Below are 25,976 nucleotides of genomic sequence, written 5' to 3'. Positions count from 1 at the left end.
GTCTAACAAAGGCATGCCAAGTGTCAGTACTTGTGTTATCGTATGAATTTAGATAACCTTTGTTTTGACAGTACATTACACAGTACTAGTATCATAACCCCTTCCCTTAAATGTGTAATATCCTTTCCCTCATCTAACTCTGTAAAATAGAAAAAAAATAACAGATAATCAAATGTAAATGTAAATGTAAGAACATTCCAATATTGCATTTTAAGAAGAGTTACTTGTTTAGAAATTGGTGGGTCCTGTGTCAACTTTGCTTACTTTAGTCTATTTTTCTCTAATAGTATAATTGAAATGTGTCCTTCAAGGATCACTACTTGATATATTGAGAATTAAACAACTGTCCATGTAATAATTATAATAATATTTTATTCATAAATCTTGTTAATTCATATATGCATATTATTGTTGTTAAATTCAAGACCTAATTGTTTGAACAAGAGAGGATGTTAAAATATCATTTTTGAATCATTTATTCCTCCCACACTACATATATTGAAATCGTTTCTTGTTAAAAATTAGAAGCAATTGCTGACAAATTCAAGCTTGCTTCAACGCATCATTTGTTCTATAATGGTACTTTCTGTTGAACACCATTTTTTTTTGGTTAAGCAACACTAATAAGACTGCAATATTCTCTAAAGCTTAATATCATGGTACAAATAACATAAACCTAACTTAAATCCTGCACTATGTTTATTATCGTGTCCCTCAATTAACTCCCTAAAACAGATAAAAGCATGATATCACATAAATCCTAAAGAAGCTAAGATCATAATTCAAATAACATGATCCTAAACTACTTCCTAAATTTGCTGATTTATGAGTTGGATGCTATCATCATCCCTCTTTCATAATCCTTAGCATGTGATCTCTTGAAAGGGAAACTCGTCCATAATTATCATTTTAAAGTTTACCTTATTTTTTAGTACTTTACCGAAATATAGACAGTTAGAAACTCATCCTCATCTTTAATGGTTTCTTTTACAGAAGCAAAATCTAAAAAACCGGGGCTCTTATCTTGACCTCCCTTCAAAAGAGGTCAAGGCACCAAAGCGACAGTGAGTATACAGTGTGGTGCATAACATAAACGGTTAAATCTACTCTATGCAATACGTCGAATAGGTTGATCAAAATAAAACCAACAAATACTCAAAAGAAAATGCAGCTACATGTGATGGCAACATCCATCACTTTACACAATACTAAGATACTTGAACAAGATGTAAGGAAAATATGGGGGGAAATTAATAATAACTTTTGAAGGAAATAGTTGATACATAAGACCAAAGGTTCGGTGAATCAGATCCATGAAAATACTGGTTCCAAGTCAGTACGTAAATGATCCTGTTTCAACCATATAATGCTTGCCATGGCTCTTTGCTTTGAACTGATTTCTTTTTTGGATTCCATACCACTCTGTCTTCTGAAAACTGCAGACCTGTAGTACTAGCCAAAATCTCTCCTATAGCATGAATTATCTAGCACAAACCATCGTAAATTAGCTGTTGAAGACGCAGCAGTTTATTGAAGGACAAAAAAAAGAAGGATGCTACACAATTTCTTTTTAGGTTATTGCATGGTTAAAATATTATAACTAAGCCAACAGTCCCCCTGTTTGCAGGAAGGTTGCCTCATGATATGCTATCCATTGACACCAACCAGTGTCAAAAGTAGAAGACAGTTTTTTTTAGAGATCAATAAACATGCTTTAAAAGTGATGAGTCAAATGAATACCTCATGTTGTTTGGTGGATTGATCGTCCAAATATTGACTAGTTTGTCCAATTAGAAAAAAGGTTGGTAACTGCATTACACGAACAAAGTGAAGAAAAGATGCAAAAATTTCATGTTGAATCCATGACGAAGATGGTAGCTCCTGGGTTTTGTTGAGTAAGGCCTGCATTATGTCTGTATTTTGACCAATCGGTATACCAAATATCAGAGGTTTGCTTTCATCTGATCCTAGGTGTTTAATTTTCCCTTTAACCTTGGAAGATTCCACCAAAAATGGTACCAAAAGTGTAGGCAGGGATGATTTATCTGCAGTAATTTTATTGAGGACTTCATTAAGAGCACAAGCTAGTACTGGTGGCTCATAATGCTCCATAGCCACAATTGAAACCTGGATATGAAGAGTTTAACAGAATCAGATGTATTTCTGAAGCATACGAATGGCGAATCATCTCAGAAGATAAATTTGTATGCTTTAAGTTTACCATTTAAATCTAATTTCTCAGAGTATTAACTCCAATTTTACAGAATCAAGCAGCAGCTTGTGAATATTTTCAGAAAGTCAATCTCAGTAGAGAAATTGATCCAATTTAAAGAAAATACAAGAATTCACAGTTGTCTAACTTGAAGAAACATCAAATGTAATCATAGAAACACCTTGAACAAAGATCTAAAAAATCATATCCTCTAGCAAAGGAGTACGAAATTAACCACGAGAATCTAGACTGGAGAATAAATCAGTTATGTTATGAGTGATAAATTCTATCTTTAGGAAGGAAATTTCAGAACCAACATTTGAAAATAAAAAACTACCCCTCACTGAAAGAGGCTCAAATTGTTTACAGCCAGAAGAATGACTTCAGACATTCCTCCCAAGGTTTCAACTACCTTTTTCAGCTCGTATGTATTCACTCTCTTCAATGCCACGCAACAAGAAAGCAAATTTAACGGATATCTCGCAACCACTCACTATCATTTCACAATTTCATCCAAAAGGGCATCTAATTTTTGTGCTTATATGAATAAATTACCATCATAGAACAATATCTGAGAAAACATGAGAAAAAGTGTAAGAGGGTGGTTGAGGAGGGTTACCATATAAGCGCCGTGCTCATCAACGAAGTGCGAAACGCTCCCAGATGCTTTGAGGTGTTTGATTCCATAAGGCTCCAGGGAGTGGTCGAATGTGTCCTCTCTACAACACAAATTCATCAATGAATAATGGTTATGACCTTGAGTTCAGTGAAGAAAAAGTGATGAGAAGAAAAAATTACCGGCGGGTGAAGGAGGATGACGTGTTTGGGTGGAGAGCTTGTAAGATGGCGGCGGCGAAACCCTCTGAGTCTCTGAACAAGAACACCACCACCGGAGCAACCTTCATTTTCACCTCTCTTCTCTGCTCTATATGCAAAATCCAAGGGTAGATCACGATTTGCCCTTTTATGTAAATATTTTGATATTAAAAATATTATTAAATTATGATCTTTAAGAATTAATTTATAAACTTTAAATATTCCAACACTAAATCGGATTTTTTATTTTTTAAAAAACTAGATTGGAAAAATCTCACATATTCAAACACCAAAATAAAATTGGAAATTGTGTTATTTGGTGTGAAAGAAAAAGGTTGTGCTATGGATAAATTCATGTTGTAATGAAATGAGATGATAAGTGATTAAATATCTAAAACTCTTTCTTTTGCTTTTTTTTCATTTATATTATTTTATTTGTTTTTAAACCCTTTCCATTTATACATGTTAAATTTATACTTTGTTGTGTTATTTTAATTGTTGTATATTTAATTATTTAATGTAAAAGTTATTTTGATATTAATTTAGTGCCTTTATAAATAATTCGTATTGACTTGGGTTTTGAAAGTTTCTGAAGCTCTTGTTTTTTCTACTGTGCTTATTTGCTATATTTTAAAAAAAATACAAATTATTTGCTAATTTTGTTCTCCTTTCTCGTTTTCTGATTGAGTTATGGGTTTTTTTTATACTATATAATATTAGTTCAGGATTTTAAGTTGTTGTTTACATCAATATTTTATATTTTTAAGTTTTTTTATGTTTAAAATTTCAATAAATAAATGGCAAAATGTGCATAAGTATCTTCTCTTTTCATTTATGATAATACCACTTAAAAAAATACACAAGGAAGCCATAAAACAAAGCCTAACAAGTGAAGAGGAATAACCAATACACATTTATGACATTTTTGTCAGGTGAAGTATGACTATGATGAGTAAAAGTTTGTAATTTATAATCTTCAACTCCAAGGTAAAAAAAAGTGGAGCTTACATGACAACTAAATTACCTTAATTTATTAGGTGTTATGTTTTAGGTTGGGTTGGTTTTTTTGCAATTCACACCCATTAATGACAGAAGGGTCAAAGAGTTCAAGATAATCTTCCATATCCCCTGCTTCCAACTCCAGTACATTTAATATTGAGTATATATCTTCCCATCTTTTATGAGATTTATCAGCAACACGAAACTCGTGCACTTGTCCATTTAATTCAAGCCAGCTACAACCTGGTGTTTTCTTTAGTCCTCTATCTCTAAGAAAGCTCCTCATTTTCGCAACTTTGTCCCAATTTCCTGCTGCAGCATATATATTGGAGAGCAGTACATAGTTTCCAGCATTTTTAGGTTCCATATTTATAAGCTTCTGAGCAGCAAGTTCTGCTAAACGGGTCTCTGAGTGCATCTTACAGGCACTCAACAAAGGGCCATAAACCCTGGCATCTGACTCCAATGGAATAGTTTTTATTATTTCATTGGCTTCATGGATTTGGCCAGAACGTCCGAGTAGATCAACCATACAAGTATGATGTTCCTTACAAGGTTGGTATCCATATATTTCCACCATTTCCTTGAAAATCTCCTTGCCTTTGCTAACAAGGCCTGAATTAACACAAGCTGTGAGTAGCCCAAGAAATGTCACTTGGTCCGGTACAATGCTCGATAGTTTCATTTGGCTGTACAAATGAAAACATCTAAACCACTCCCCATGTTTAGAATACGCACTGATCATTGAGTTCCACGCAATTATATCTCTATGGATACTTTTCTCTTCATCAAAAAGCTTTCTGGCCATTTCTATGCAACCACATTTTGCATAGCTACTAAGAAAGGATGTCTTAAGGGATTTGAGGGAATCAAGGCTGGTTTTCAACGAGTAACCATGTAAGTAACTTACATAATGCAATGCCCCTATCTTTGCAAAGGCTGGCAAGATGTTAATGACTATAATGAAGTCAAGTCTAGTACCACTCCGCTTCATTTCCAAGAAAAGAGACAGAGCCTCAAGAGGCCGATCATGCATTGTATATCCTTTGATCATTGCACTCCATGAAACCACAGTCTTGTTCATTATGAAGCCAAAAATCTTCTGTGCCAAATTTAAGTCATCACATGCAGAATACATGTCAATAAGAGAATTGTGAATGGATACCTGATAATCTGAACCATTTCTTATCACATGAGCATGCATTTGCTTTCCCCATTCATTATACTTTAACTGTGTGATAGAAGAAATAGCAGGAATTGCCGTGAACAAGTCAGGTCTAAAACCTGATCTAACCATACAATATACAAGTTTTAAGGATTCCTTGGGAAATCCATTCCCTGAATATGCTGAAATCATAATGTTCCAGACTACAAGGTCCTTGTCAGGCATTTTCTCAAACACCATTCTTGCATCTTCTAGACTACCCAACTTTGCATACATTGACAACAGTGCAGTATTCACAGTTAGTTTTCCATACAGGCAGCTCACAACAACAAAAGAGTGTAGGGCCTGTCCCGTCTTCAGTGAGTTCAACTCAACAGTGGACCTTAACAATCCAATCACAGTAATTGAATTAGGTTGGATATTCTCCTTTCTCATCCTACAAAAGAGTTTAAAGCTTTCCTCCATTTTTCCATTTTCAAATGCCTCTGAAATCAAGTTATTCCAATAATTCAATTCCATTACATATTTTCCTTCAACTGGTTCATCCACATTAAAAAAACCATTCATGTCATACAACTCTACCAAAGTTCTTCCCACCAAGTCAAATGCATCCAAACCCAGCCTCACTATCTGCGCATGAATCATCTTCCCTTGTTCATGAGACAAACAAAAGCAAGATCTCAAAACAAAGGAGCAACTTTCTTCATCTGGGTACATGGACTTCCCAACCATCGCTTTGTACAAAAAGAGGGTATTGTCATATTCACCAAACTGGTACAAGTTTCTTAAGATTGCTCTGTAGAGAACGGTATCTGGGTTTTGAGTGTAGAAAAAAGCTTATGCGATAAGTCCAGGAATCCAAATTTGGCGTAGCAATCCATGAGTTTGGAAGAAAGAGATTGGTTTTGGTGGAGGCCATGGAGGAAGAACCTTGCATGGAGTTGTTGAAGGTGTTGGGGTTTGGTGCAGAGATCTAACATAGAAGAGGAAGTGCTTGAAAACCTTGTTTGGAAGATTATGGGAATATGTAACAAACGGTGGTGAGAGTGGAACATTTGGTTGAACCTAAAATCATCATAAGTTCGGCAGAGAAGGAATAATTCATCTGAATACGCTTAGAAATCACAAAATTTTATTCTTGCAACTTCTTATGTAAGAAGATGATAGATAACTTGCTCAAAGTAATCATTCTCTCATCTCATTCAAGTTTAAGATGATGGGAAAGTTTGAAATAAACTAATTAATGTAATAAAAAAAATTTAGTTATATATACATATATGAATATATGAATATATTAAAAATAATTTAAAAAATAATATTTTAAAAATTTGAACGTAAAGAATAAATTTTTGAAAATGTAAATTAAATTAAAATTAAAATAAAAGTTATTATAAAGCTTTAATAAAAAATTATAATTCAGATTAAAAATATATTAAAATAAATCGTCATAATATATATTATTTTATTTTTTATTTCAATACTATTTATTTTAATTATTTATTTTTTAATATAAAATATAACAAAATATTAAATTCATTTCATTTCATTTTATTAATTATTCAATATATTTATTTTAATTATTCATTTTATTATAGTATAATAAAATTTACTTATAATTATTTTAATTATTATTTACATTTATATATTTTAATTATTTAATATGTTAGAATAAAAAAATATTTTATTATATTTTATTTAACTTTAATCGATTAAATTTTTTTAATTGATTATCATTTATAGAAAAGAATTAATGAAATATTTACAATACGTGACTTTGTTTATAAAAATTATATATATATATATATTTTTTTTTTGTACTGGTAGGCTAAAATCGAGAGGTTTAGGCCAAGAATAACATGCTAAGTAACCAAGAGGTGTTTAGACCGAGAGCATAAAAGATATACATAAAAGAATAAAACAAAATATAAATATTATTATAAAAATGAAACCCAATTAAGATAAAAACCTGCATGAGGGGTGTGTAAATAATAAAAAGGTGTAGAAAGAAAGTCCAAAGGTAAAGGAGAAAGCCCATTAGAGAAACCCTATAAATAGGAGTTCAGAGTAAGAAAAAGGTAAGAGTGAATTTTATCTGATGAACATTATATCGTTTCTGACTTTGGCATCGGAGCGACTTGCAGGTACACCCCCCATCTGTGGAAAGGAGAAGCCGAGAAGCACCCAGCCGAGTGAGAAGCCGAGAAGCACTTAGCAGAATGAGAAGCCGAGAGCACCTAACGTGAGGAGAGGTCCAGAGTATCCGGCCCACGAAGAAACAAAGAGTCCAACCCAAGATTGAAGGATTTACAATTAATTTTGTCAGCCTGCTTCGAGTGTTCTTGGTCCCTGTTGTAAGAACATTTTGGCGTCCACCGTGGGGCCGAGAGTTAGTTGAAAAGGGTTAAAGACAAGATGAGTCAAGGAGGAGAACAAGGTGGAGATCGGGAAGACAATGTTAACATGCCAATGGCAATGTTGGTCCAACTGCAAAAGGAATTCGAGATGTTAAAAAAGAATAATGAAGAAGAAATAAGTATGTTGAAAGCTGAAAATGCACATATGAGAAGGAAATTACAAGAGGAAACAGTTTTGAACTCATCTTTTGAAACCGTTCAACCTAGAGCACAAATGAATGAAAGACTTCATCATAACGAAAGTTCCCAAACCAAGAGGAGATTGCTTGAAAACTCTGGGGTTTTTACAGGAGCATCCTCCAGAAAGCATTCGTTTTAAGATGTTATAGTTGATACCCCATTACCCGACAATTGGAAAAATTTGACGATTGACAAATACGATGGAAGTACAGACCCTGATGAACACATTGCAATATATACCACTCAGATCAGCTTGTATACATGGAATGATGTTGTTATGTGCATGGTGTTCCCTAAAGGCGCAACATTAAGTTGGTTCACGCGCCTACCACCTTTGAGTGTTGATTGTTTCGATACATTGGTGGAAAAATTTGGTGCTCAATTTGCGACTAGTCTCCCTCATCATTTAACATCAATTGCTTTAGTGAACATAAGACAAGAGAAGGGGGAATCATTAAGAATGTTCATGGAACGCTTTGGAAAGGTCGCCTTGGGTATTCGAAATCTCAGCCCATAGGTTACCATGCACCATATGATAACAGCCTTAAAACCGGGACCATTTGCCGACAGCCTTTGCAAAAAACCTGCAACTAATCTGGATGAATTAAGGCAGCGAGCTTCAAAATTTATGCAAATGGAAGAACTAAGAGAGTTCCGAAACCAGGTAAGGATTGATGGAAGTGAGAAGAAGGTGATAGAAAGAGAAAACGGACCTATGGTCAGAAGAGCCCGAGAAGAATTCAGAAGTCGAAAATTCCAACAATACACACTTTTGAATACAAACAGAGCAAGAGTTTTACAAGAAGCTATGGCAGCAGAAATAATACCACCACCAAGAAAAGCAAGAACACCAGAAAGAGCAGATCATACCAAACATTGCGAGTATCATAAAAATCATGGTCATCATACAGAAGAATGCATTGGGTTGAAAGATAGAATAGAAGAATTGATTCAAGCAGGGCAGTTGAAACGCTTCGTCCGAGGAGGAAATGCAAGAATAAGATTAAGTCCTGAGAAAGGACAGAGAAAAGTGGAAAGATTTGAAAGAAGAGAAGAAAAGAGAGTTGAAAAAAGAGATGATAGAAGGGATGGAAGGCCAGAAAGAAGAAGTGATAGGGTTTATCAAAACACCCAATCAATAAGGCGGAGTAGGGAACGAAGTCTGGGAAGGCCGGTCAGAGGATTTATAAACACAATTTCAGGAGGTTTTTCAGGAAAGGAATCCTCGTCAGCAAGAAAACAACATTGGAGAAGTATCAGAACCATTAATCATATTTTCAAAAGAAGAACCTTGCCACCAATGCTTTTTACAGATGAAGATTTTCAAGAGATTGATCCCGATCACGACGACCCTATGGTAATAACGGTAGAAATAGCCGAATATGCTGTCATGAAAACCTTGGTTGATCAGGGGAGTTCAGTTGATATTCTGTTTTGGGATACTTTCAAAAGATTGCATCTAAGAGAAGAAAATATTGTACCTTTCCGAGAACAGATCATTGGCTTCTCGGGGGAAAGAGTTAGTACGAAGGGGTACATTGATTTGATGACCACATTTGGAAGAGGTAATAAAACTAAGAAGATCAAAATCAGATACTTGGTGGTGGATGCTTCTACATCATATAATGTGTTGTTAGGACGATCTTCTTTGAACAAGTTGGGGGCAATAGTTTCAACACCACATTTAGCTATGAAGTTCCCAACAGAAAAGGGGGAGATAGCAACGGTCTATGTCAATCAGAAAGATGCTCGAGAGTGTTATGCAGCAGGTTTAAAGATGAATTTGAAAGCAAACCATGATACTGAAAGAATAGTGGCAATGGCCGATTTAGACCCGAGATTTAATGATGAAAGGATAGAACCAAAAGAAGAGACCACAACTGTGGTATTGGGTCAAGACGAGAAGCAATGCACTTATGTAAGTGGGAGTTTGCCCAAAGAATTGTTGAGTAAATTCATCACAGTGTTACGTAACAACAAAGACTTATATGCTTGGAAACCATCCGATATACCTGGGATTGATCCGAAAGTAGTCTGTCACAAATTATCTGTATGTCGAGAAGCAAGACTGGTATCTCAAAAAAGAAGAAAGTTGGGAGAAGAAAGACGAAAAGCAGCAATTGAAGAAACTGAGAAGTTAATGCAAGCTGGTTTCATAAAAGAGGCTCAATACACAACATGGTTATCCAATGTGGTACTTGTCAAGAAACCGAATGGAAGATGGAGAATGTGTACAGACTATACAGACTTAAATAAAGCTTGCCCGAAAGATACATATCCATTACCCAACATAGACCGATTAGTGGATGGGGCGTCAGGACAAGAGATGATGAGCTTTCTTGATGCCTATTCGGGGTATAATCAAATACAAATGTATGAACCGGATGTTCCGAAAACAGCTTTCACCACAGATACCGCGAACTATTGTTATAAAGTCATGCCCTTCGGTTTGAAGAATGCTGGAGCAACATATCAAAGGTTGATGGACAAGGTGTTCAAAGATCAGATCGGAAAGAACATGGAAGTATATGTTGATGATATGGTTGTGAAATCAGGAGAGATAGAGAAACACTTGGAAGACCTTGAGGAGGTGTTTGCACAAATAAGAAAATACAAAATTCGGCTTAATCCAGAAAAATGCGTTTTTGGTGTGAGAGGTGGAAAATTTTTGGGCTTCATGTTGACAAACAGAGGTATTGAGGCAAATCCTGATAAATGCGAAGCAATAATGAAGATGGAAAGTCCAAAGAATTTGAAGGAGATACAAAGACTAGTCGGGAAACTGAACTCATTATCAAGATTTCTACCAATTTTGGCCGAAAAAACCAAACCAATAGTAAACTTGCTAAAAAAATCTGAAACCTTTGAGTGGAATGAGCGATGTGAGCAAGCCTTTTCTCAAATCAAAACTATAGTGGCCGAACCACCAATCTTGGTTAAACCAGTGTTAACCCAACCTATTATAGTCTACCTAGCAACCTCAACTGAAGCCATAGGAGCAGCCTTGATACAAGAAACCCCAAAACAGAAACCGATATATTTTGTGAGTAGATCCCTACAAAATGCCGAAACCAGATATCCCAAGATTGAAAAAGTTGCCTTAACACTGGTGTATGCCGCGAGACGTCTTCGACCATATTTTCAGAATCATCAGATAATTGTGAGAACAGATTATCCAATATCTAAAATTTTGAGAAAACCAGAACTTGCAGGTAGAATGGTGACGTGGTCGATGGAGCTTTCAGAATATGGAATCAAGTATGAACCAAGAGGACCGATCAAAGCCCAATCCCTTGCGGATTTCATTATTCAAATGCCGACAACAACACAGCAGGAGCAGTGGACATTGTATGTAGATGGCGCGTCAAGCAAAAAAGGAAACGGAGCAGGGATAGTACTTGAAGGACCGGATAACTTCCAGGTGGAGATGGCGCTAAGGTTTGAGTTCAGAACATCCAACAACCAAGCTGAATATGAAGCTCTTGTTGCAGGGTTACTATTAGCCAGAGACATGGGAGTCGAGAATGTCATTTGCAAAAGTGACTCTCAACTTTCGGTGGGACAGGTGCAAGGACAATATCAGGTAAAAGATCCATTATTGATGAAATATTGCCATAAAGTATTAAATATTATGCAATGTTTTAATAAGGCCGAAATGAAATATATTCCGAGAGAATTAAACATGAAAGCAGACTCATTATCCAAGTTAGCAAGCCAACAACGACAAGGGCAACATAACTCAATCATACAACAAACTCTCAGTCAGCCAACAGTGAGTTTGGAAGAATGCTTCAATATTGCAACCTCAAAAGATGAATGGATAAAGACGTACATAGAAGTAATAAAGGGCCAAGAACAAGGAGTTGAACCGGATGCAAAAATGGCAAAGAAAGTAGTTAGTTTTGTGTTGATTGGTGATGAACTATACAAAAGGGGATATTCTATGCCTTTGTTAAAATGTCTTTCAAAAGAACAAGCCGAATATGTAATTAAAGAACTCCATGAAGGAATTTGTGGACTACATTGCGGAGCTCGAACAATGGCAACAAAGGTTTGTAGAGCTGGTTACTATTGGCCAACAATCCGAGAAGATTGCGAATTTTATGTTAAAGCATGCAAAAAATGTCAGGAATTTGGGAGTTTAAATCATATACCAGCACAGGAGTTGCAAGAAATTGTTTCTCCCTGGCCATTTGCAAAATGGGGAATTGATATACTTGGCCCATTCCCACTTGGACGAGGACAAACCAAGTTCATGATAGTGGCTGTCGACTACTTTACAAAGTAGATAGAAGCAGAAGCATTAACTAAGATAACAGCTCAGCAGGTCCAATCGTTTGTATGGAAAAATATAATATGTCGATTCGGAATCCCACACACCATTATAACTGACAATGGCCGACAATTCATTGACAAAAAACTTATGGAATTTTATGCAGATTTGGGAATCAAGTCAACAAACACGTCGGTTGAACATCCGCAAACAAATGGACAAGCTGAAGCTGCAAACAAGGTTATTCTCGGACAGTTAAAGAAGAGGTTAGGAAGCGCTAAAGGTCTATGGGCTGAGAAGTTACCAGAAATATTATGGGCATACAGGTGCACACCACAAACATCAACTGGAGAAACACCATTCAATCTCACATATGGAACAGATGCAATGTTACCAGTAGAAGTTACTGAACCAACATTACGAAGGCAAATGGAAGATTGGAATATCAACAATGAATGCTTAAGAACTGACCTTGATCTTATTGAAGAACTTAGAGAACGAGCAAAAATAAAGGAAGCAGCAGTAAAAAGAAGAGAGATGAAGAGGTTTAATGCAAAAGTAAAGTTAAGAGATTTTAAGGAAGGGGATTTGGTCTGGAGAATGCGCACTGATGCTCGAAAAGATCCACGACATGGAAAGTTGGCATCCAATTGGGAAGGACCATTCAGGATAATGGAAAATTTACACAATGGAGCCTATAGATTAGAAACTCTAGAAGAAAAAGTAATACCAAATACATGGAATGCAAGTCATTTAAAGTTCTATTTTAGTTGAGACAGAAGATGTAAGCAAAAAACTTTTGTATGCATACTTATCATCTAATCAAGAAGAATTACCAAGTAACATCATCTTATTAGACTTTCATCCTTTCCTTTTCGGCCTTGGATGTTTTCACTACAGGTGAAATCCCTCCCGAAACAATATTTACATAATTCTTTTCGATCTTGGATGCTTTCACTTCAGGTGAAATCCCTCCCGAAAAAAATTACATCATTCTTTTCGGTCTTGGATGTTTTCACTTCATGTGAAATCCCTCCCGAAAAAATTGTTTACATAATTCTTTTCGGTCCTGGATGCTTTCACTTCAGGTGAAATCCCTCCTGAAAAAACTGTTTACATAATTATTTTCGATCTTTACCTTCATGTCTCAACTTGCTCACAAGACATCTTCAAGGAATGGATAAAAACCGACAGGATCAAAACGTCTAATTACGATCTTATTCACGCTTCAAACCTCGGAAACTAAAGGAAAGAGTTAGATCTACCCAAAATAAATTAAAATTCAAGTCCCAAGCCGGTTCTTATATTTTGATTAACTAAGAACCAAAACCAAAACCGAGAGGTAAAATTCGACATGTTAACTATAGTTGGTTATCTAAAATTATCAACTAATGAAATTACGGGTAAAGTACACAACTTGATATTATAGATCCACGTTTTTAGTTAGTCTCCTAATAATTGCACTAAATGGGAAATCCTCCATTTTGCACTGTAAAATAAAAACTGAAAAGTAGTTTTATGATTTTCAAGTAATAACAGCCGAAAAGTAATTTTATGGTTTTCAAGTAATAAAAACCGAAAGGTAGTCTTGTTACTTTAGAGTAATACAAACCAAAAGGTAGTAATTACTTTAAGATAATAAAAACCGAAAGATAGTCTTGTTACTTGAAGGTAATAAAAAACGACCAGAAATCTTATTGCTTTAAGGATATAGGCACCGAGAACAATAGTTAAGCATTTGTAATTTTGCATTCAAAGCATTTAACTACAATAACCGAAAGCACAGTCCCAATAGCATACGACCGAAAGGTTTATTAGAAAACCCAGAGGACGAAACCGAGAGGTTTTGATAACATTCAGTGAAATGCCGAAAGCAAGAGGCATAACATAATATCTAGTAAATAACAAACAAAATAACTCAAATTAAAAAGGGGAGCAGTAAACTTTAAATCTGATAAAATTCCAAAAAGAGATTACATAAAGAATGCAAACATACATATATAAGATCAACATTCCAAAACCAAATCACTCTCGTCATGTAAACCGAGAAGAGCTATAAACAAAACATTAACATCTATATCCCCTTAATTTTCGATATTGATATCTTCAACATCATTATCCGGAATCTCATTAGCAGGAACTAATTCACCATTATAAAAATTCTTCTTAACATCAAAATTCCCTTCATCAATAGGAATCTTGTAAAAATATTTTGCTTGTTGAAGAGCCTTCTCAAAACCAAGCTTATGTTGTTCAAAAATAAAGCTTTCGGCTTCAAAAACATTAGTCCTCAGCTGATTTATCTCCACATCCATAAGTTTGATGGTGTTTTTGTCAGAATCATTCGCAGAAGATAACGCCGATACCTTTTCGTTCAAGAGTTGATTTTCTTTACACAGTTGAACATTCTCTTTACTAGATTTCAAGTTCTCATTCTTCAAATCAGAAATTTCCTTTCCAAGACCTTCTATTTCTGCTTCTTGTTCCTTTTTCTGCTTTTTCATCTCTTCTAATTGCGAAGATAAAGAGCTCATTTTTTCTTTGTACTCAGCAAGATCATTCTTCAATTTGTCAAACTCAGATAAAGCCACACAGTTCCCATTCTTCTCCTTCATCATCTTTCCAATCAAAAGATTTCTGCTCGATAATTCAATAACAGAATCCGCCAATGAAGCAGCATTCATAGTTTTCAGCATGTTGTAAGACGATTCACTAAAAGACGTTTGAACAAACTTTGCATATTTACTTGTAGCACTAAATATCGTTTCAGAAAGAGGTTCGGAAGAAACATTTTCACCATGGCGATGACGCCGAGAAGACGAATGCGACCTCTTGCTACTCCTATCGCGTTTTTTCGACTTCTTCGAAGGACCGGCAACATCAACATTACTTGTCGGTTCAATCACTTCAACATTCACAACAGGTTCCACGACTTCTTCCACCACAGGATTCACCACATTCTCACGACGGGGAGTTACATCACCCACCTTGTTCAGCAATTTCGAAAAGTAAGATCGAGCTTTCGGATTAGTGCTTGCCATCAAAGCTGAAAATCAATAAAAAATTTAGCAAAGTTAAAAAACTCATCCTATAAAGCAAGAAAATGTAGAACAACCACGTACCAATAAGATCTTCTCGAGGATTTGATGAAGTATACAACTGTAACAAGGCGCGAGTGGGAATTTGGTACGAGAGGCGACTAAAAACTTCGATAACATGACGATCGGCCACACCCATCGAATGAAAAGATATCGAGTTAAACTTCACGGGATCTCTCGTCCAATATAGAGGAAACTTTGGAGAATCTCCATTAAAAAAGTACTCTCTTCCTATTGGCTCTATCAGAATTTTGAAAAAACTTCCCTTAAAATCCTTATATGACGACGTAAAGGGCTTAAGAAAACACACATTGGATTTGCTAATAAGGGATAACCATCCCGGCCGTTTACCCGGCCGAGAACTATAATAGTACAAAAAAGAAGAGGGACTAGGAGAAAGTGATAATAGTTTACACAAAATACTAAACGCTTGCATCGCAGCCCAACCATTAGGATGAAGCTGAGTAGGAGAAACATTAAGGAAATTAAGAACGCCTATTTGAAAGTTGTTCAAAGGCAATCGAATATGAAGATCTCTAAAAAAGCAAGCATAAAAATAAAAAAATTCATAGCTATCACCTTCTCGGTCGTGGCAAACATTATCAACATCCCCAACACGCCGAAACGAAATGATATCATTGTCAATATCAGAGTAATAAATTTGAGAATGGGAAAGAAAGCTACAAAGTTCGTTAGCAGAACGATACTTCGAGAAAAACTCTCGGACATTGGGATTAACCCACTGATAACCTGGACGAAGATTTCTCTGAGGCATAATAATTTCAAATTCTTGAGGAGCATCAACAGTAGGAGCTCCATTTGAATCATTCATACAAGATGGAGTAGCAGATGACGACTTCGAATCAGGATGAACTTCTTCTCGAACCACTCGGCCAGTTGATTCACCACCCGCGCTTGAGTACTCATCAGTAGCAGAAGAACTCGAAAGAGACATTACCTTTGCAAGAACTAAATGGAGATCGACAATAAACTTCCTTCTCGACAACAACAATGCTCACACAAAATCATAAAAGATTGAATGACTAACCTATTTATAACCCAAAGTAAACCCTAGAATTTGAAACGTTGCAAAACATATGAAACCGTTCAAAAATATATCATCTAATGGTCAAAATAGCAAGTTCACGTCAAGTCATTTAAACTCAGCAAAATAAAGCACGAAAACCAAAGCATTTCATATCACATCAAATCAAATGTCAAAACTATTATATTATATTAAGACACAAATATTTTTGTTTAAACTTAAATAAAATATTTCTGTCTTGGGGGCTAGTGTACTGGTAGGCTAAAACCGAGAGGTTTAGGCCGAGAATAACATGCTAAGTAACCAAGAGGTGTTTAGACCGAGAGCATAAAAGATATACATAAAAGAATAAAACAAAATATAAATATTATTATAAAAATGAAATCCAATTAAGATAAAAACCTGCATGAGGGGTGTGTAAATAATAAAAAGGTGTAGAAAGAAAGTCTAAAGGTAAAGGAGAAAGCCCATTAGAGAAACCCTATAAATAGAAGTTCAGAGTAAGAAAAAGGTAAGCGTGAATTTTATCTGATGAACATTATATCGTTTGACTTTGGCATCGGAGCGACTTGTAGGTACACCCCCCATCTGTGGAAAGGAGAAGCCGAGAAGCACCCAGCCGAGTGAGAAGCCGAGAAGCACCCAGCCGAGTGAGAAGCCAAGAAGCACCCAGCCGAGTGAGAAGCCGAGAAGCACTTAGCAGAATGAGAAGCCGAGAGCACCTAACGTGAGGAGAGGTCCAGAGTAGCCGGCCCACGAAGAAACAAAGAGTCCAACCCAAGATTGAAAGATTTACAATTAATCTTGTTAGCCTGCTTCGAGTGTTCTTGGTCCCTGTTGTAAGAATATATATATATAAAAGATTTACAATATTGATGTCGTTAAGTATTCTTTATTATTACTCATAATTTAATTAAGTATTTTTTAAATAAGTTTTTTTTTACTTAAGATGAATAGAGGGATTAAAATATTATAATTGTGTTATTAAAAAAGATAGCGTCTTATCAAGAACGTATATGATGATTTAGATTTTTCTACTAATTTGCTAGGATGAACACAAAAGGTGTTAGTACAAAACTTTAAGACAAATATAATATAGCTCTTCCAATGAGAAATATGTTTGGATTTCCAAAGGAAACTACGAGATTGTTAACCAAAAAGGACATAATATAAATTGGAAATCCAAAATTCGTTTTAACAAATCTGTCTTGTAGCAAAAAGTTTATGTGGTATCTTAATAATGGTTGCTTTAAGACATGGAAAACACAATTTGTTTGGTATGATTCTATGACAAATATCTTTTAGGTAATATTTGATAAAAATTATCATTTGATTTTGCAACATCCATTTTAACATGAAAAAATGGTAAAAAAACATCAACAAACTTTAAGATTAAAATAAAAGTAGGAAAATGAGAGAAAAAAAAATATTTTTGATGTGAACACATGTGAAAATCGGAGGAAAAACTAAGAAGAATAGAAAATGTTTGAGTAAAAAGAGAATATAACATCTTCAACTATACAAATGAAAGAAGATATCCAAGACAACTAAATAAAGGAGAAAATCTCAATTCACCAATTTTATCATAGTACAGGTATTTTAAATTACATGTGTTTAACTATATATGTCAAGTCATCATCTATCTAATAATGTCAAAGACACTCTAACAAACAGACTACATTGAAATCATTTTAAATAAAATTGGAACCATATTCAACAAAATAAAAAATTAAGTATAAAATTGATTTTTTTTAACTTATTTTAAACCAAAAAGTGATACTAAACAAAAAAAAAAGGTAGTTGAACTCTCAAATTCACCATTAACAAATTTCTTAAATACTTTCTTGGTCAATTTTCTTAAAGATATTTGTGTTCTTTTATAAACTATATAATTAAATAATATATATTATTTTAGGTTTATATAATTCATAAAAGTTGTTTTAATTGGGTTTCTATTAAAAAAATATTTTATTGAATGTTCAAAATATTTTTTTAGTTCTAGGTATTTTATTTTCTTTCACTCAATTTTTTATTTCCAACTTAACTGTGAACTTACTCATTTTCTCTCTAATCACCTCACGTTCTCTTTGCCTATTTGTTTTCGGTGATGTACTATTTACGAGTAGGGATTAAGGGTATATCACTCATTTGAATTCAGGGATTTGCACTAAAAGAGAAGGGAAAGATATATCGGTGAACAGTAAATATCATCTTCCCATGAAATGAAGAGAAGATCAGGAAGAGTCAGCTCCTCTTAATTTTCCAATTTTGTCATTTTTACATATATTAATTATTACATAAATTTAACTAACATAAATATTTTAATAAAATTAATAATAAAATAAATTTTTAATACAAAAATATATAGTTATTTATAATAAACAAATTATATTATTATTATTATAAATATAATAATACTATTTACATTTAATATGAAATTAATTTTAATTATAATTTTTAAATTTATGAATATTTAAATTATTTATTTCTATATAAAAATTTACAAATTTTACATATATTTGTAATTTTACAATGTAAATTATTTTTCATCAAATAACTGATGTTTTTTTTTCAAAAATAATTATTCAATGATATCGGAAATAACTTACATAATTTAATCATCTAAATCGACACAAAAGTACTTAATATTTTATTATTTTATCTTTTTAAAGACAAATGTAAACTTGTATCTTATATTTTACACCTTTAAAAAAAATCAAAATACTCACAATTATCACATCATTCCCAAACTTAAATAAATTTTTCTCACAAATTCATTCTAACATATATCAATCTAAAGACAATCATTTTTTTCGCACTTTTCTCTCAAATTCTCACATATCAACTAGTTGATATAAAATAAACAACTTAAAAGAGGTTAATGAAAAAAAAAAATACAAACTTAACAACTAGTTGGAGGAAGAAAAACAAAAATAAGTGATACTTTTCGTTAATAACAAAATAAAATATTAAAATACCTGAAAAAATAAAAATATTTTCAAATACTAAATAAAATATTCTTTAATGAAAAATTAATTAAAAATATCAAAATTTATAAAATAATTAAAATTTAATTAAAACATTATTTTACTATATTAATTAAATCTCTCCTCACCTTCATCGTCATATTTTTTTTAACATAGAAGTTATTTTTTTTAACTAAGAAATACTTATATATATATATAATATCTTTAAGAATATGACAAAAGTAAAATTGATAGAAAAACAAATGAATTAATTATAAAAAAATAAAATATATCTGTCGACTTTTGTCGAAAAAAAAATAATAAAAAATCTGTCGACTTTTGTATAAATGAAAACAAGGAGTTACATGTCAGTATCTCATGAATCATACATCAACTGAGTTGGCAGATTGCAGACCTCTCAATCTCCTTTAATCACACATTCTCACCAAAATTATACAAAAATAAATAAAGTTTTTAAATACAAAATGAAAATAATGTCTGGTCCATTTTTCACATCCCACTACCCATTCATTTCCAAATAGATTCCAAATTTTTGAATCTTCCAACATAATCTCATAATAAATATTATTATTCAATAAATTTTTCATGTTAATATATAAATTTAAGAGATATTGAAAATTTAATATATTTAGTTTTAGTTACAAAAAATGAATATACATAGCTACCCAACTTATTTATATGTGGATCCGTGATTGCCCCCACTTACCTCTTCAAACAACATAAAGTCCTTTTCTTCTTAATTAACTCTAAATTCTTATTATTAATATTCCTTAATAAAACTTAACCTCACTATCTTAATTACAAAAAATTTCCTTCCTAATAAAAAAAAATTAAACTCAATTTATCATATATGATAAATCAGTATTTGCTACTGTAAATGATAAATTTAGTCATTGAATATGTAAGACACATAATTTAGTCTTTGAAAATTTAATTTTTTTCCTAAATATGTAAAAAAAAATCATGAAATTATATTTAATTTTCAGGTTTTATAGCACTATTTTTTCATAAAAATATTTTTGAAAACCAATTTAACTGTAAATTAAGAACTATTATTATATTATAATAATATCAATAATCAATTTAAATTTTAGATATTTAAAAACTAAATTATATTCTCACTCTTTAAATAATTAAATTGTATTTTTTATGGGTTTAACTTTTATACATCCTTTAAAATGATTATTATAATAACCAACAAGAATTATGTGTAATTGATCTGCATATTTCCTTATCCGAATGAAATTAATAGAATCTGCATTTGTTTGTGAGTCACAGAATCCAAGTGTCAGCAGAGAGTGAAGGATATATCCCTTCTCAGACACCATCATTTTCCTATTACCAATTTTCTAACACAAGATCTATTTTTTTGTAATTAAAAAATAAATAAAAACAAGATCTCTCTCCCTCTTCCCCTTCCACAACCTACCTACTTCTTTTATGCAACTTGTCTCTACAACAGCTCCTCCATATCTCTGTTTTGCACACTCTAAAAAAGTAAGAGAGAGAGAGAGAGAGAGTGAGAGTGAGGGGACAACATCCCTCCATTTGAGGCTGCCCCTATTTTAGTATCTACCCTCAATCATGCCATCAGGTGCTAAGAAGAGGAAAGCTGCCAAGAAAAAGAAGGAAAAGGAAACGGAAATTAACACCAACCCTTCAACCACCAACCCTCAAGGTACTGTCTTTCACTGTGCACTGCTCAACTTTATGCATGCAAAGTTTACCCTTTTTAATTTCTGATATTTTTGGGTGTTTTTTTTGCTAATTTTGGGCAGATGGGTATCTTTAATTTGTCTTCAATTTCTTGAAGATTAGATTTTTACTGTGTAACTGAAGGATTTAATGATTGATAGTGTTTTAGGGGTAATTGGGGTTGTTTGATTGATAATGGTAGTTAAACTGATTGATTCAATGACAAATGTTAGGGAATGATGAGGTGAAGTCACAGGATGAGAAAGGAAGCGATGGTGGTGAGGGTGGTTCACCTTCACATGGAGACCATGATCTTGCTTTCAATGAGGAGGAGGAGGAGGAGAGGGACCCTTCAGCTGCTCAACCGTCTGATGCTGCTGCTTCCAAGGATTTGGAAGCCAAGATCGGTGAAACTGAGGGAGGACAAGAAGGTGTTGTTGTGATAGAGTGGGATGTGAAATCCGAGGAGAGTTCTGAGAGCAAAGATGTGAGCGCTGGGAGTGTTGAGTCTGCCAAGGAATCCCATCATGGGAATGGAAAAACTGATAGTTCATGTGATGAAACCGGAACTGTGAAAAACTCAAAGGATGAGTCCCATGATTCGATAAATGAGAAAGTTGCATTTGATGAGTTGGTTAAATCGACAGATTCTTTGCATGCAAAACTGACGCCAGTTACTCATAACGCACTGGTCGAGGAGACTGCTGATTCGGTTGCAGAACCTTCTAATGAGCCAGTTAAATCAGAGGCATCCCTACCTGAGGGGCAAACCTTTCATAATGATAATGCTTTATTAGAGAAATCAAATGGATCTCAAGTAGAGGCAAACGATCTTGCTGTGAAGAAAAATGAGGATGAAGAGCATTCGCTCACTGATCAGAATGTCAGAACACTAAGTTTGGAGGAACCTAAGCCAAGGGAATTTGACAATGAAGTATCAGCATCAGTTTCTGATAGTCCTATCCCTGAATCTACTCTTGGTGCAGAACATGTTAAAGATTCTGATGCTCCAGAAAGCTCTGAAAATCAGGTTCTTACATCTTTCTCATGCTTGTATTATATATTTATGCGTGTGTGTGTGTATCAGTTTAATTAGACACTTTTGCTAGTGATAATATTTTTTTTGGACAATTACATAAAATCTGTTTGTTTGCTGAATCAATCAATATGCAGCCTCTTGTATCATCGGTCCCACCTGTGATGCAAAAGACTTCCTGGTTGAGTTGCTGTGGACTGTTTGATGTTCTGTCTGGCTCCAACAGATAAGTTGAGGTTGGGAACTATTTTGTCTTGGAAAATTATATTTTGAAGCTTGAATAAGATTTTCTCGTCATATATATACATGTGTGTGTGCCTGTGTGTGCTTCCTTGTACTTGTTCGCAATTGTTTAAGTTGCTTACCCTGTTACATTGTTCCTAACTGGTCCGATTTTCTTCCATTTTCTATTTTTATGTTTTCAATGATTAGGTCGTTGGTTTTGTTGTATTCTCCAATTATTGCTCAGTTCATTATGGCCTTCTTCTTTGGCATCTTTTATTCTTTATTATTTTCATTCATGACTTGTATTCTTGTTTTTTTGTTATGTGTTTCATCCATTAATGGGATGCAACGACAAGATTAGAAGATGACATAGTTGTGCCCACTGAAAATCAATATAAGAAAAGTAGAGTGAATCATAATGTATTCAGGAAGCAAGTTTGGGTGATTTAAAATTTCATTTAATTTGTTGCTTTTGGTTTGGAAATAGAGAGTAAATTTGAGACCCACAAATTTGTTCACACATTCATAAGTTAATTCTGTCAATAACATTTATGTTTTGGGGCTAAGGAAGAGAAAATGAAATAGCTGTTTAAATATTTATTTGCCCTGAAATTATGTTATAGTAAGCTGTAGAATAGATTTTGTAATTTAATATCTCACAGAAAGGCCAATTGTGCTTGAAGTCTGACAAAATTATTTGCTTAAATAGAAGTTATTTCAAGACTCTAACTATCTGCTCAAGACTCACCACAGTCTTGTAATAAAATTCCATTTCAAGTTTGGGTTGGTAAAGATCGAATTTTACGCGTCTTGATCAATGATATTTTGAAATTGTCCAAGAACTTTTTGACCTCAGAATAGTGTTATTAAAATTGGACCAGCCTATTTGACTGGTCTAACTGGAAACTCGATCCATGACCAGTTTGACAGCTCTTCAGATTGATTTACAATTCACCTGATTGACTCGGCTAGATCAAACTGCAAATAACCGGTGACTTGGAAATTGCAATTTCACCTGGAAAAGTTTAAACTTGAAAATTCAAACTCTATTCAAATATGTTGTGCCTTAAGGGATTTGAACCCAGATTCAGGGGTGCTTAAAACAAAAGTAACTACTACACCTGATTAATGATTCATATAAATTTTTATCTTTTACCAGTTTTTACGGTTCAATTAGTGACTCTACCAGTTCAATCAGTGACTCAGTACGATGACCAGGTTGACAACCGGTCTAGTTGTAATAACACTACCTTAGAGTCTAAGTTGTATTGACAAAGGCATTATTTATTCCTTGGGAAGGTAAAGATGTGCCTGTCAAATTCAATCGACTAGAAGATTGAAGTTGTGATATATCAGAAGGCTATCACTCTCTTAAACTGCGTTTGGTCAAAAGAAATCAATACTTGGTGTTAGGAATTTTTTATGATTTCTCTTGATTTCCAAACGCAGAAATAAACATAGTTGTTACCTTGTTGCACTCTATTATTCAGTCTTTAGTGTTGTCCTGTAATGCTTTTAACGAGAGGTTTTTGGTGTGGGCTGTGAACACTTGTGTAAATCTCTTTCGATGGAAGTACACATGCCTCGCACTAATATGAATGGAATTGTTTACTCCACTGCAGCTTCCCTTTTTGTTTTTCCTTTCCAGCTTTCGATTCTTAAAAAATATAATGATTTTGAACTTTTTGTTCTGTCCAGACTGTGCTTTAATTCCTGCTGTAGGTTTTCTCTACGTGCTATCTGTCATGAACCAACAATCTCAAAAGCTTAAGCTACAAGGTGAAAAAGTATTCAATTTGATATTATATTTCTAACATACCCAGTCTCGCCTAGCACTTTGGGCTTGAAGCATGGACAATGCATATAGACCCACCACTTGTCTTGTGTTAAAGTTTTTTTTCCTCACTGAATTAGTTTTTTGTTAGAAATTTGGGGTGGTAACCTTTTTAACTCTGTCTTCAACCAACAATACCAAAAGCTTAACTTAGCAAATAACACACATTGGTTTTATGATATATTTTTAAGATTACAAGATTGGCATATTGTTCTGCATATTGTTCTTACTTTCAGCCAATGTGAGTTCTTTTTGGTCTATTTAACTTGTGCAATATAAGGACTAGGGATAACAAATAAATCCCTACTCAAATGTCCAAGTCCATCCCAATGTTAATGGGAACTACCTGGATTAACCACCCATTCCACCCTAATGTTAATGGGAACTACCTTGATTGACCACCCATACGGACGAGTATGAGTAATACCTGACTTTTTAAATTGGAGACGGAAATGAGTTTGTACATATCCGTTTCGTCTCCGTTTTCAATTTCTAAACCACCCTTAGTTCATTTGGTACTCTATCTTAAAATTCATGCAATCATAAGTTCTTCATTGTTATTTGACATTGGAAAGAAGAAAATGTGTCCTTTTGTATTGAATTCTTGATATAATGTTTCCTTTGTTTTGATTTTTATTTTTCTCAAAAAATAATTATTTGGGTAGGTATGTATGGGCATAGGTACAAGTATATCCATTATCTAACGGAGACGAAGATGAGACATAAACTCACAAATTCCATATTTGTGAGGTATGGCGGATGGGTATGGATGAGTTTTTACTTTGGGGAAGGAACGGATATAGTTAAACACATACCTACTCCATGACATCCCTAGTAAGGACTCAAATAAGTGTTAGGTGGTGACATCAAAAGACAATTTGTTGTCAAATATTTAACAAAATTAGGATTCTACTTAAAACTATATACGATCCTAGCTACATTGGAAAATTAATTTTGGAGTATGAGCCTAATAAGTACAAAACTACATTCGAAGGCTTGACAGATTATTCTGAATCTAGAATCCTTGTTATTATTTGGATTACTATCAGAATGTAGCACAAGGAGGGTATGATTCTTCCTGAAAAGAATAACGTGTCTACTATTCTGAAGCCAGAATCTTGGTAATGGTTTTGTCTTTTGGATGATATGATTCTTGAAACACAAGCATGAACATATAATTCTGACTCTCACTAGCTGTAGCTAATTTTTCTGATTCACAATTTTAGGATATTTTAGGTGCAATCATAGATTCCCTTTTTGCTGATGATGGACTTGCTAGTTCTCTGGGCATGAGGCCAGTGGTTTTGTTCACGTGTTTTGATAAAAGAAGCAATTTATTCATAACATTTATTTATGGAATTTATCCAACAATTTTTTGCTAATTCAGTCCTTACTTGCATTTATAGCATGATTGAGTAGGTGAATTTGGAGTCTCATACTGGGAAAAAAAAGATTATTTATTGATTTATTATTTTAACCTTCTGTTACTTATTTTTCATTAATCTTGGTAGAGTGAATTTAAAGAATTGAGAGTGTAGGATTCACTTAGAAGAATTGTTTGCATATATTCTGTTTAAAGAGAGTGCTCTATTTGTTTTGAAGGACTTTTATCAGCACACATTTTGAAATCAGACACAGTTTTTGTTGACAACATTGAGCAATTGCTTCTCTTGCAGAAATACAAGCACGGGGATCTCATCTGATGAATCAGACTTGTGAAAACTTAGGACTTGGTTGAGAATTTTTGTGATATTTGAATGTAGATGTGTTGTTAAGATTTTCCAAAGAATAATGGGCAGAGACCCAACTACATAATAATTCATGAGATCATCATCAAAAGTTTGTTGTAGTAGTAAGTAATTGTGTTAGCAACAGTTCCAGCTCAATATACCCAAGTGCTTGAAACTTTTCAAACTACATTTTTATAACTCAGCAATCATATTATTCTTCTTTTAGACTTATCTCCCTCTTTTCTACCATGTAAGTAATAAAGATTT

General features: G+C 33.8%; 3 protein-coding genes and 1 pseudogene across 6 annotated transcripts; 1 reads left to right on the top strand and 3 right to left on the bottom strand.

The window, feature by feature from the left end:
- Positions 1–1,129: 1,129 nt before the first annotated feature.
- LOC137821475 (uncharacterized) lies at positions 1,130–3,199 on the bottom strand. Its single transcript, XM_068626082.1, has 4 exons — positions 3,011–3,199; positions 2,832–2,931; positions 1,741–2,127; positions 1,130–1,484 (listed from the first exon to the last, which is right to left on the bottom strand). Exons 1-4 carry the CDS (start codon positions 3,115–3,117, stop codon positions 1,356–1,358), a joined length of 723 nt encoding a protein of 240 aa, XP_068482183.1. The 5' UTR covers positions 3,118–3,199; the 3' UTR covers positions 1,130–1,355.
- Positions 3,200–3,887: 688 nt separating this feature from the next.
- Positions 3,888–6,380, bottom strand: LOC137822820 (pentatricopeptide repeat-containing protein At1g11290, chloroplastic-like; annotated as a pseudogene).
- Positions 6,381–14,143: 7,763 nt separating this feature from the next.
- Positions 14,144–16,112, bottom strand: LOC137822403 (nuclear matrix constituent protein 1a-like). Its single transcript, XM_068627290.1, has 2 exons — positions 15,737–16,112; positions 14,144–15,105 (listed from the first exon to the last, which is right to left on the bottom strand). Exons 1-2 carry the CDS (start codon positions 16,110–16,112, stop codon positions 14,144–14,146), a joined length of 1,338 nt encoding a protein of 445 aa, XP_068483391.1.
- A 4,292-nt stretch (positions 16,113–20,404) lies between these two features.
- On the top strand, positions 20,405–25,896 carry LOC137822893 (uncharacterized). 4 transcript variants are annotated; one of them, XR_011083020.1, is made up of 5 exons: positions 20,480–20,867; positions 21,118–21,914; positions 22,058–22,156; positions 23,844–23,924; positions 25,656–25,896. XR_011083020.1 is itself a non-coding variant. In XM_068627915.1 (4 exons), exons 1-3 carry the CDS (start codon positions 20,774–20,776, stop codon positions 22,148–22,150), a joined length of 984 nt encoding a protein of 327 aa, XP_068484016.1. In that variant the 5' UTR covers positions 20,405–20,773; the 3' UTR covers positions 22,151–22,156; positions 25,656–25,896. The 4 variants fall into 4 exon arrangements, 2 of the variants coding, with proteins under 2 accessions (XP_068484016.1, XP_068484017.1); XR_011083021.1 differs by having other exon boundaries at positions 20,527–20,867; positions 25,582–25,896; XM_068627915.1 differs by lacking the exon at positions 23,844–23,924 and having other exon boundaries at positions 20,405–20,867.
- Positions 25,897–25,976: the final 80 nt, after the last annotated feature.

The sequence above is a fragment of the Phaseolus vulgaris genome, chromosome 9 (genome assembly GCF_000499845.2).
Source record: "Phaseolus vulgaris cultivar G19833 chromosome 9, P. vulgaris v2.0, whole genome shotgun sequence".
Lineage (NCBI taxonomy): Eukaryota > Viridiplantae > Streptophyta > Magnoliopsida > Fabales > Fabaceae > Phaseolus > Phaseolus vulgaris.
The sequence above is the reverse complement of the archived record's forward strand: the minus strand, read 5'-3'. Positions and strand labels throughout refer to the sequence as shown.

Bases quoted from the DNA above. Each gene is read 5' to 3' on its own strand.
- LOC137821475 (XM_068626082.1), bottom strand. From the start codon at position 3,117: ATGAAGGTTGCTCCGGTGGTGGTGTTCTTGTTCAGAGACTCAGAGGGT. The intron at 2,932-3,010 runs GTAATTTTTTCT...TTTGTGTTGTAG, and splicing joins TCATCCTCCTTCACCCGCCG to AGAGGACACATTCGACCACT. The intron at 2,128-2,831 runs GTAACCCTCCTC...CTTCATATCCAG, and splicing joins ATGAGCACGGCGCTTATATG to GTTTCAATTGTGGCTATGGA.
- LOC137822403 (XM_068627290.1), bottom strand. From the start codon at position 16,112: ATGTCTCTTTCGAGTTCTTCTGCTACTGATGAGTACTCAAGCGCGGGT. The intron at 15,106-15,736 runs GTGATAGCTATG...ATTGATTTTCAG, and splicing joins TGTTTGCCACGACCGAGAAG to CTTTGATGGCAAGCACTAAT.
- LOC137822893 (XM_068627915.1), top strand. From the start codon at position 20,774: ATGCCATCAGGTGCTAAGAAGAGGAAAGCTGCCAAGAAAAAGAAGGAA. The intron at 20,868-21,117 runs GTACTGTCTTTC...GACAAATGTTAG, and splicing joins TTCAACCACCAACCCTCAAG to GGAATGATGAGGTGAAGTCA. The intron at 21,915-22,057 runs GTTCTTACATCT...ATCAATATGCAG, and splicing joins CAGAAAGCTCTGAAAATCAG to CCTCTTGTATCATCGGTCCC.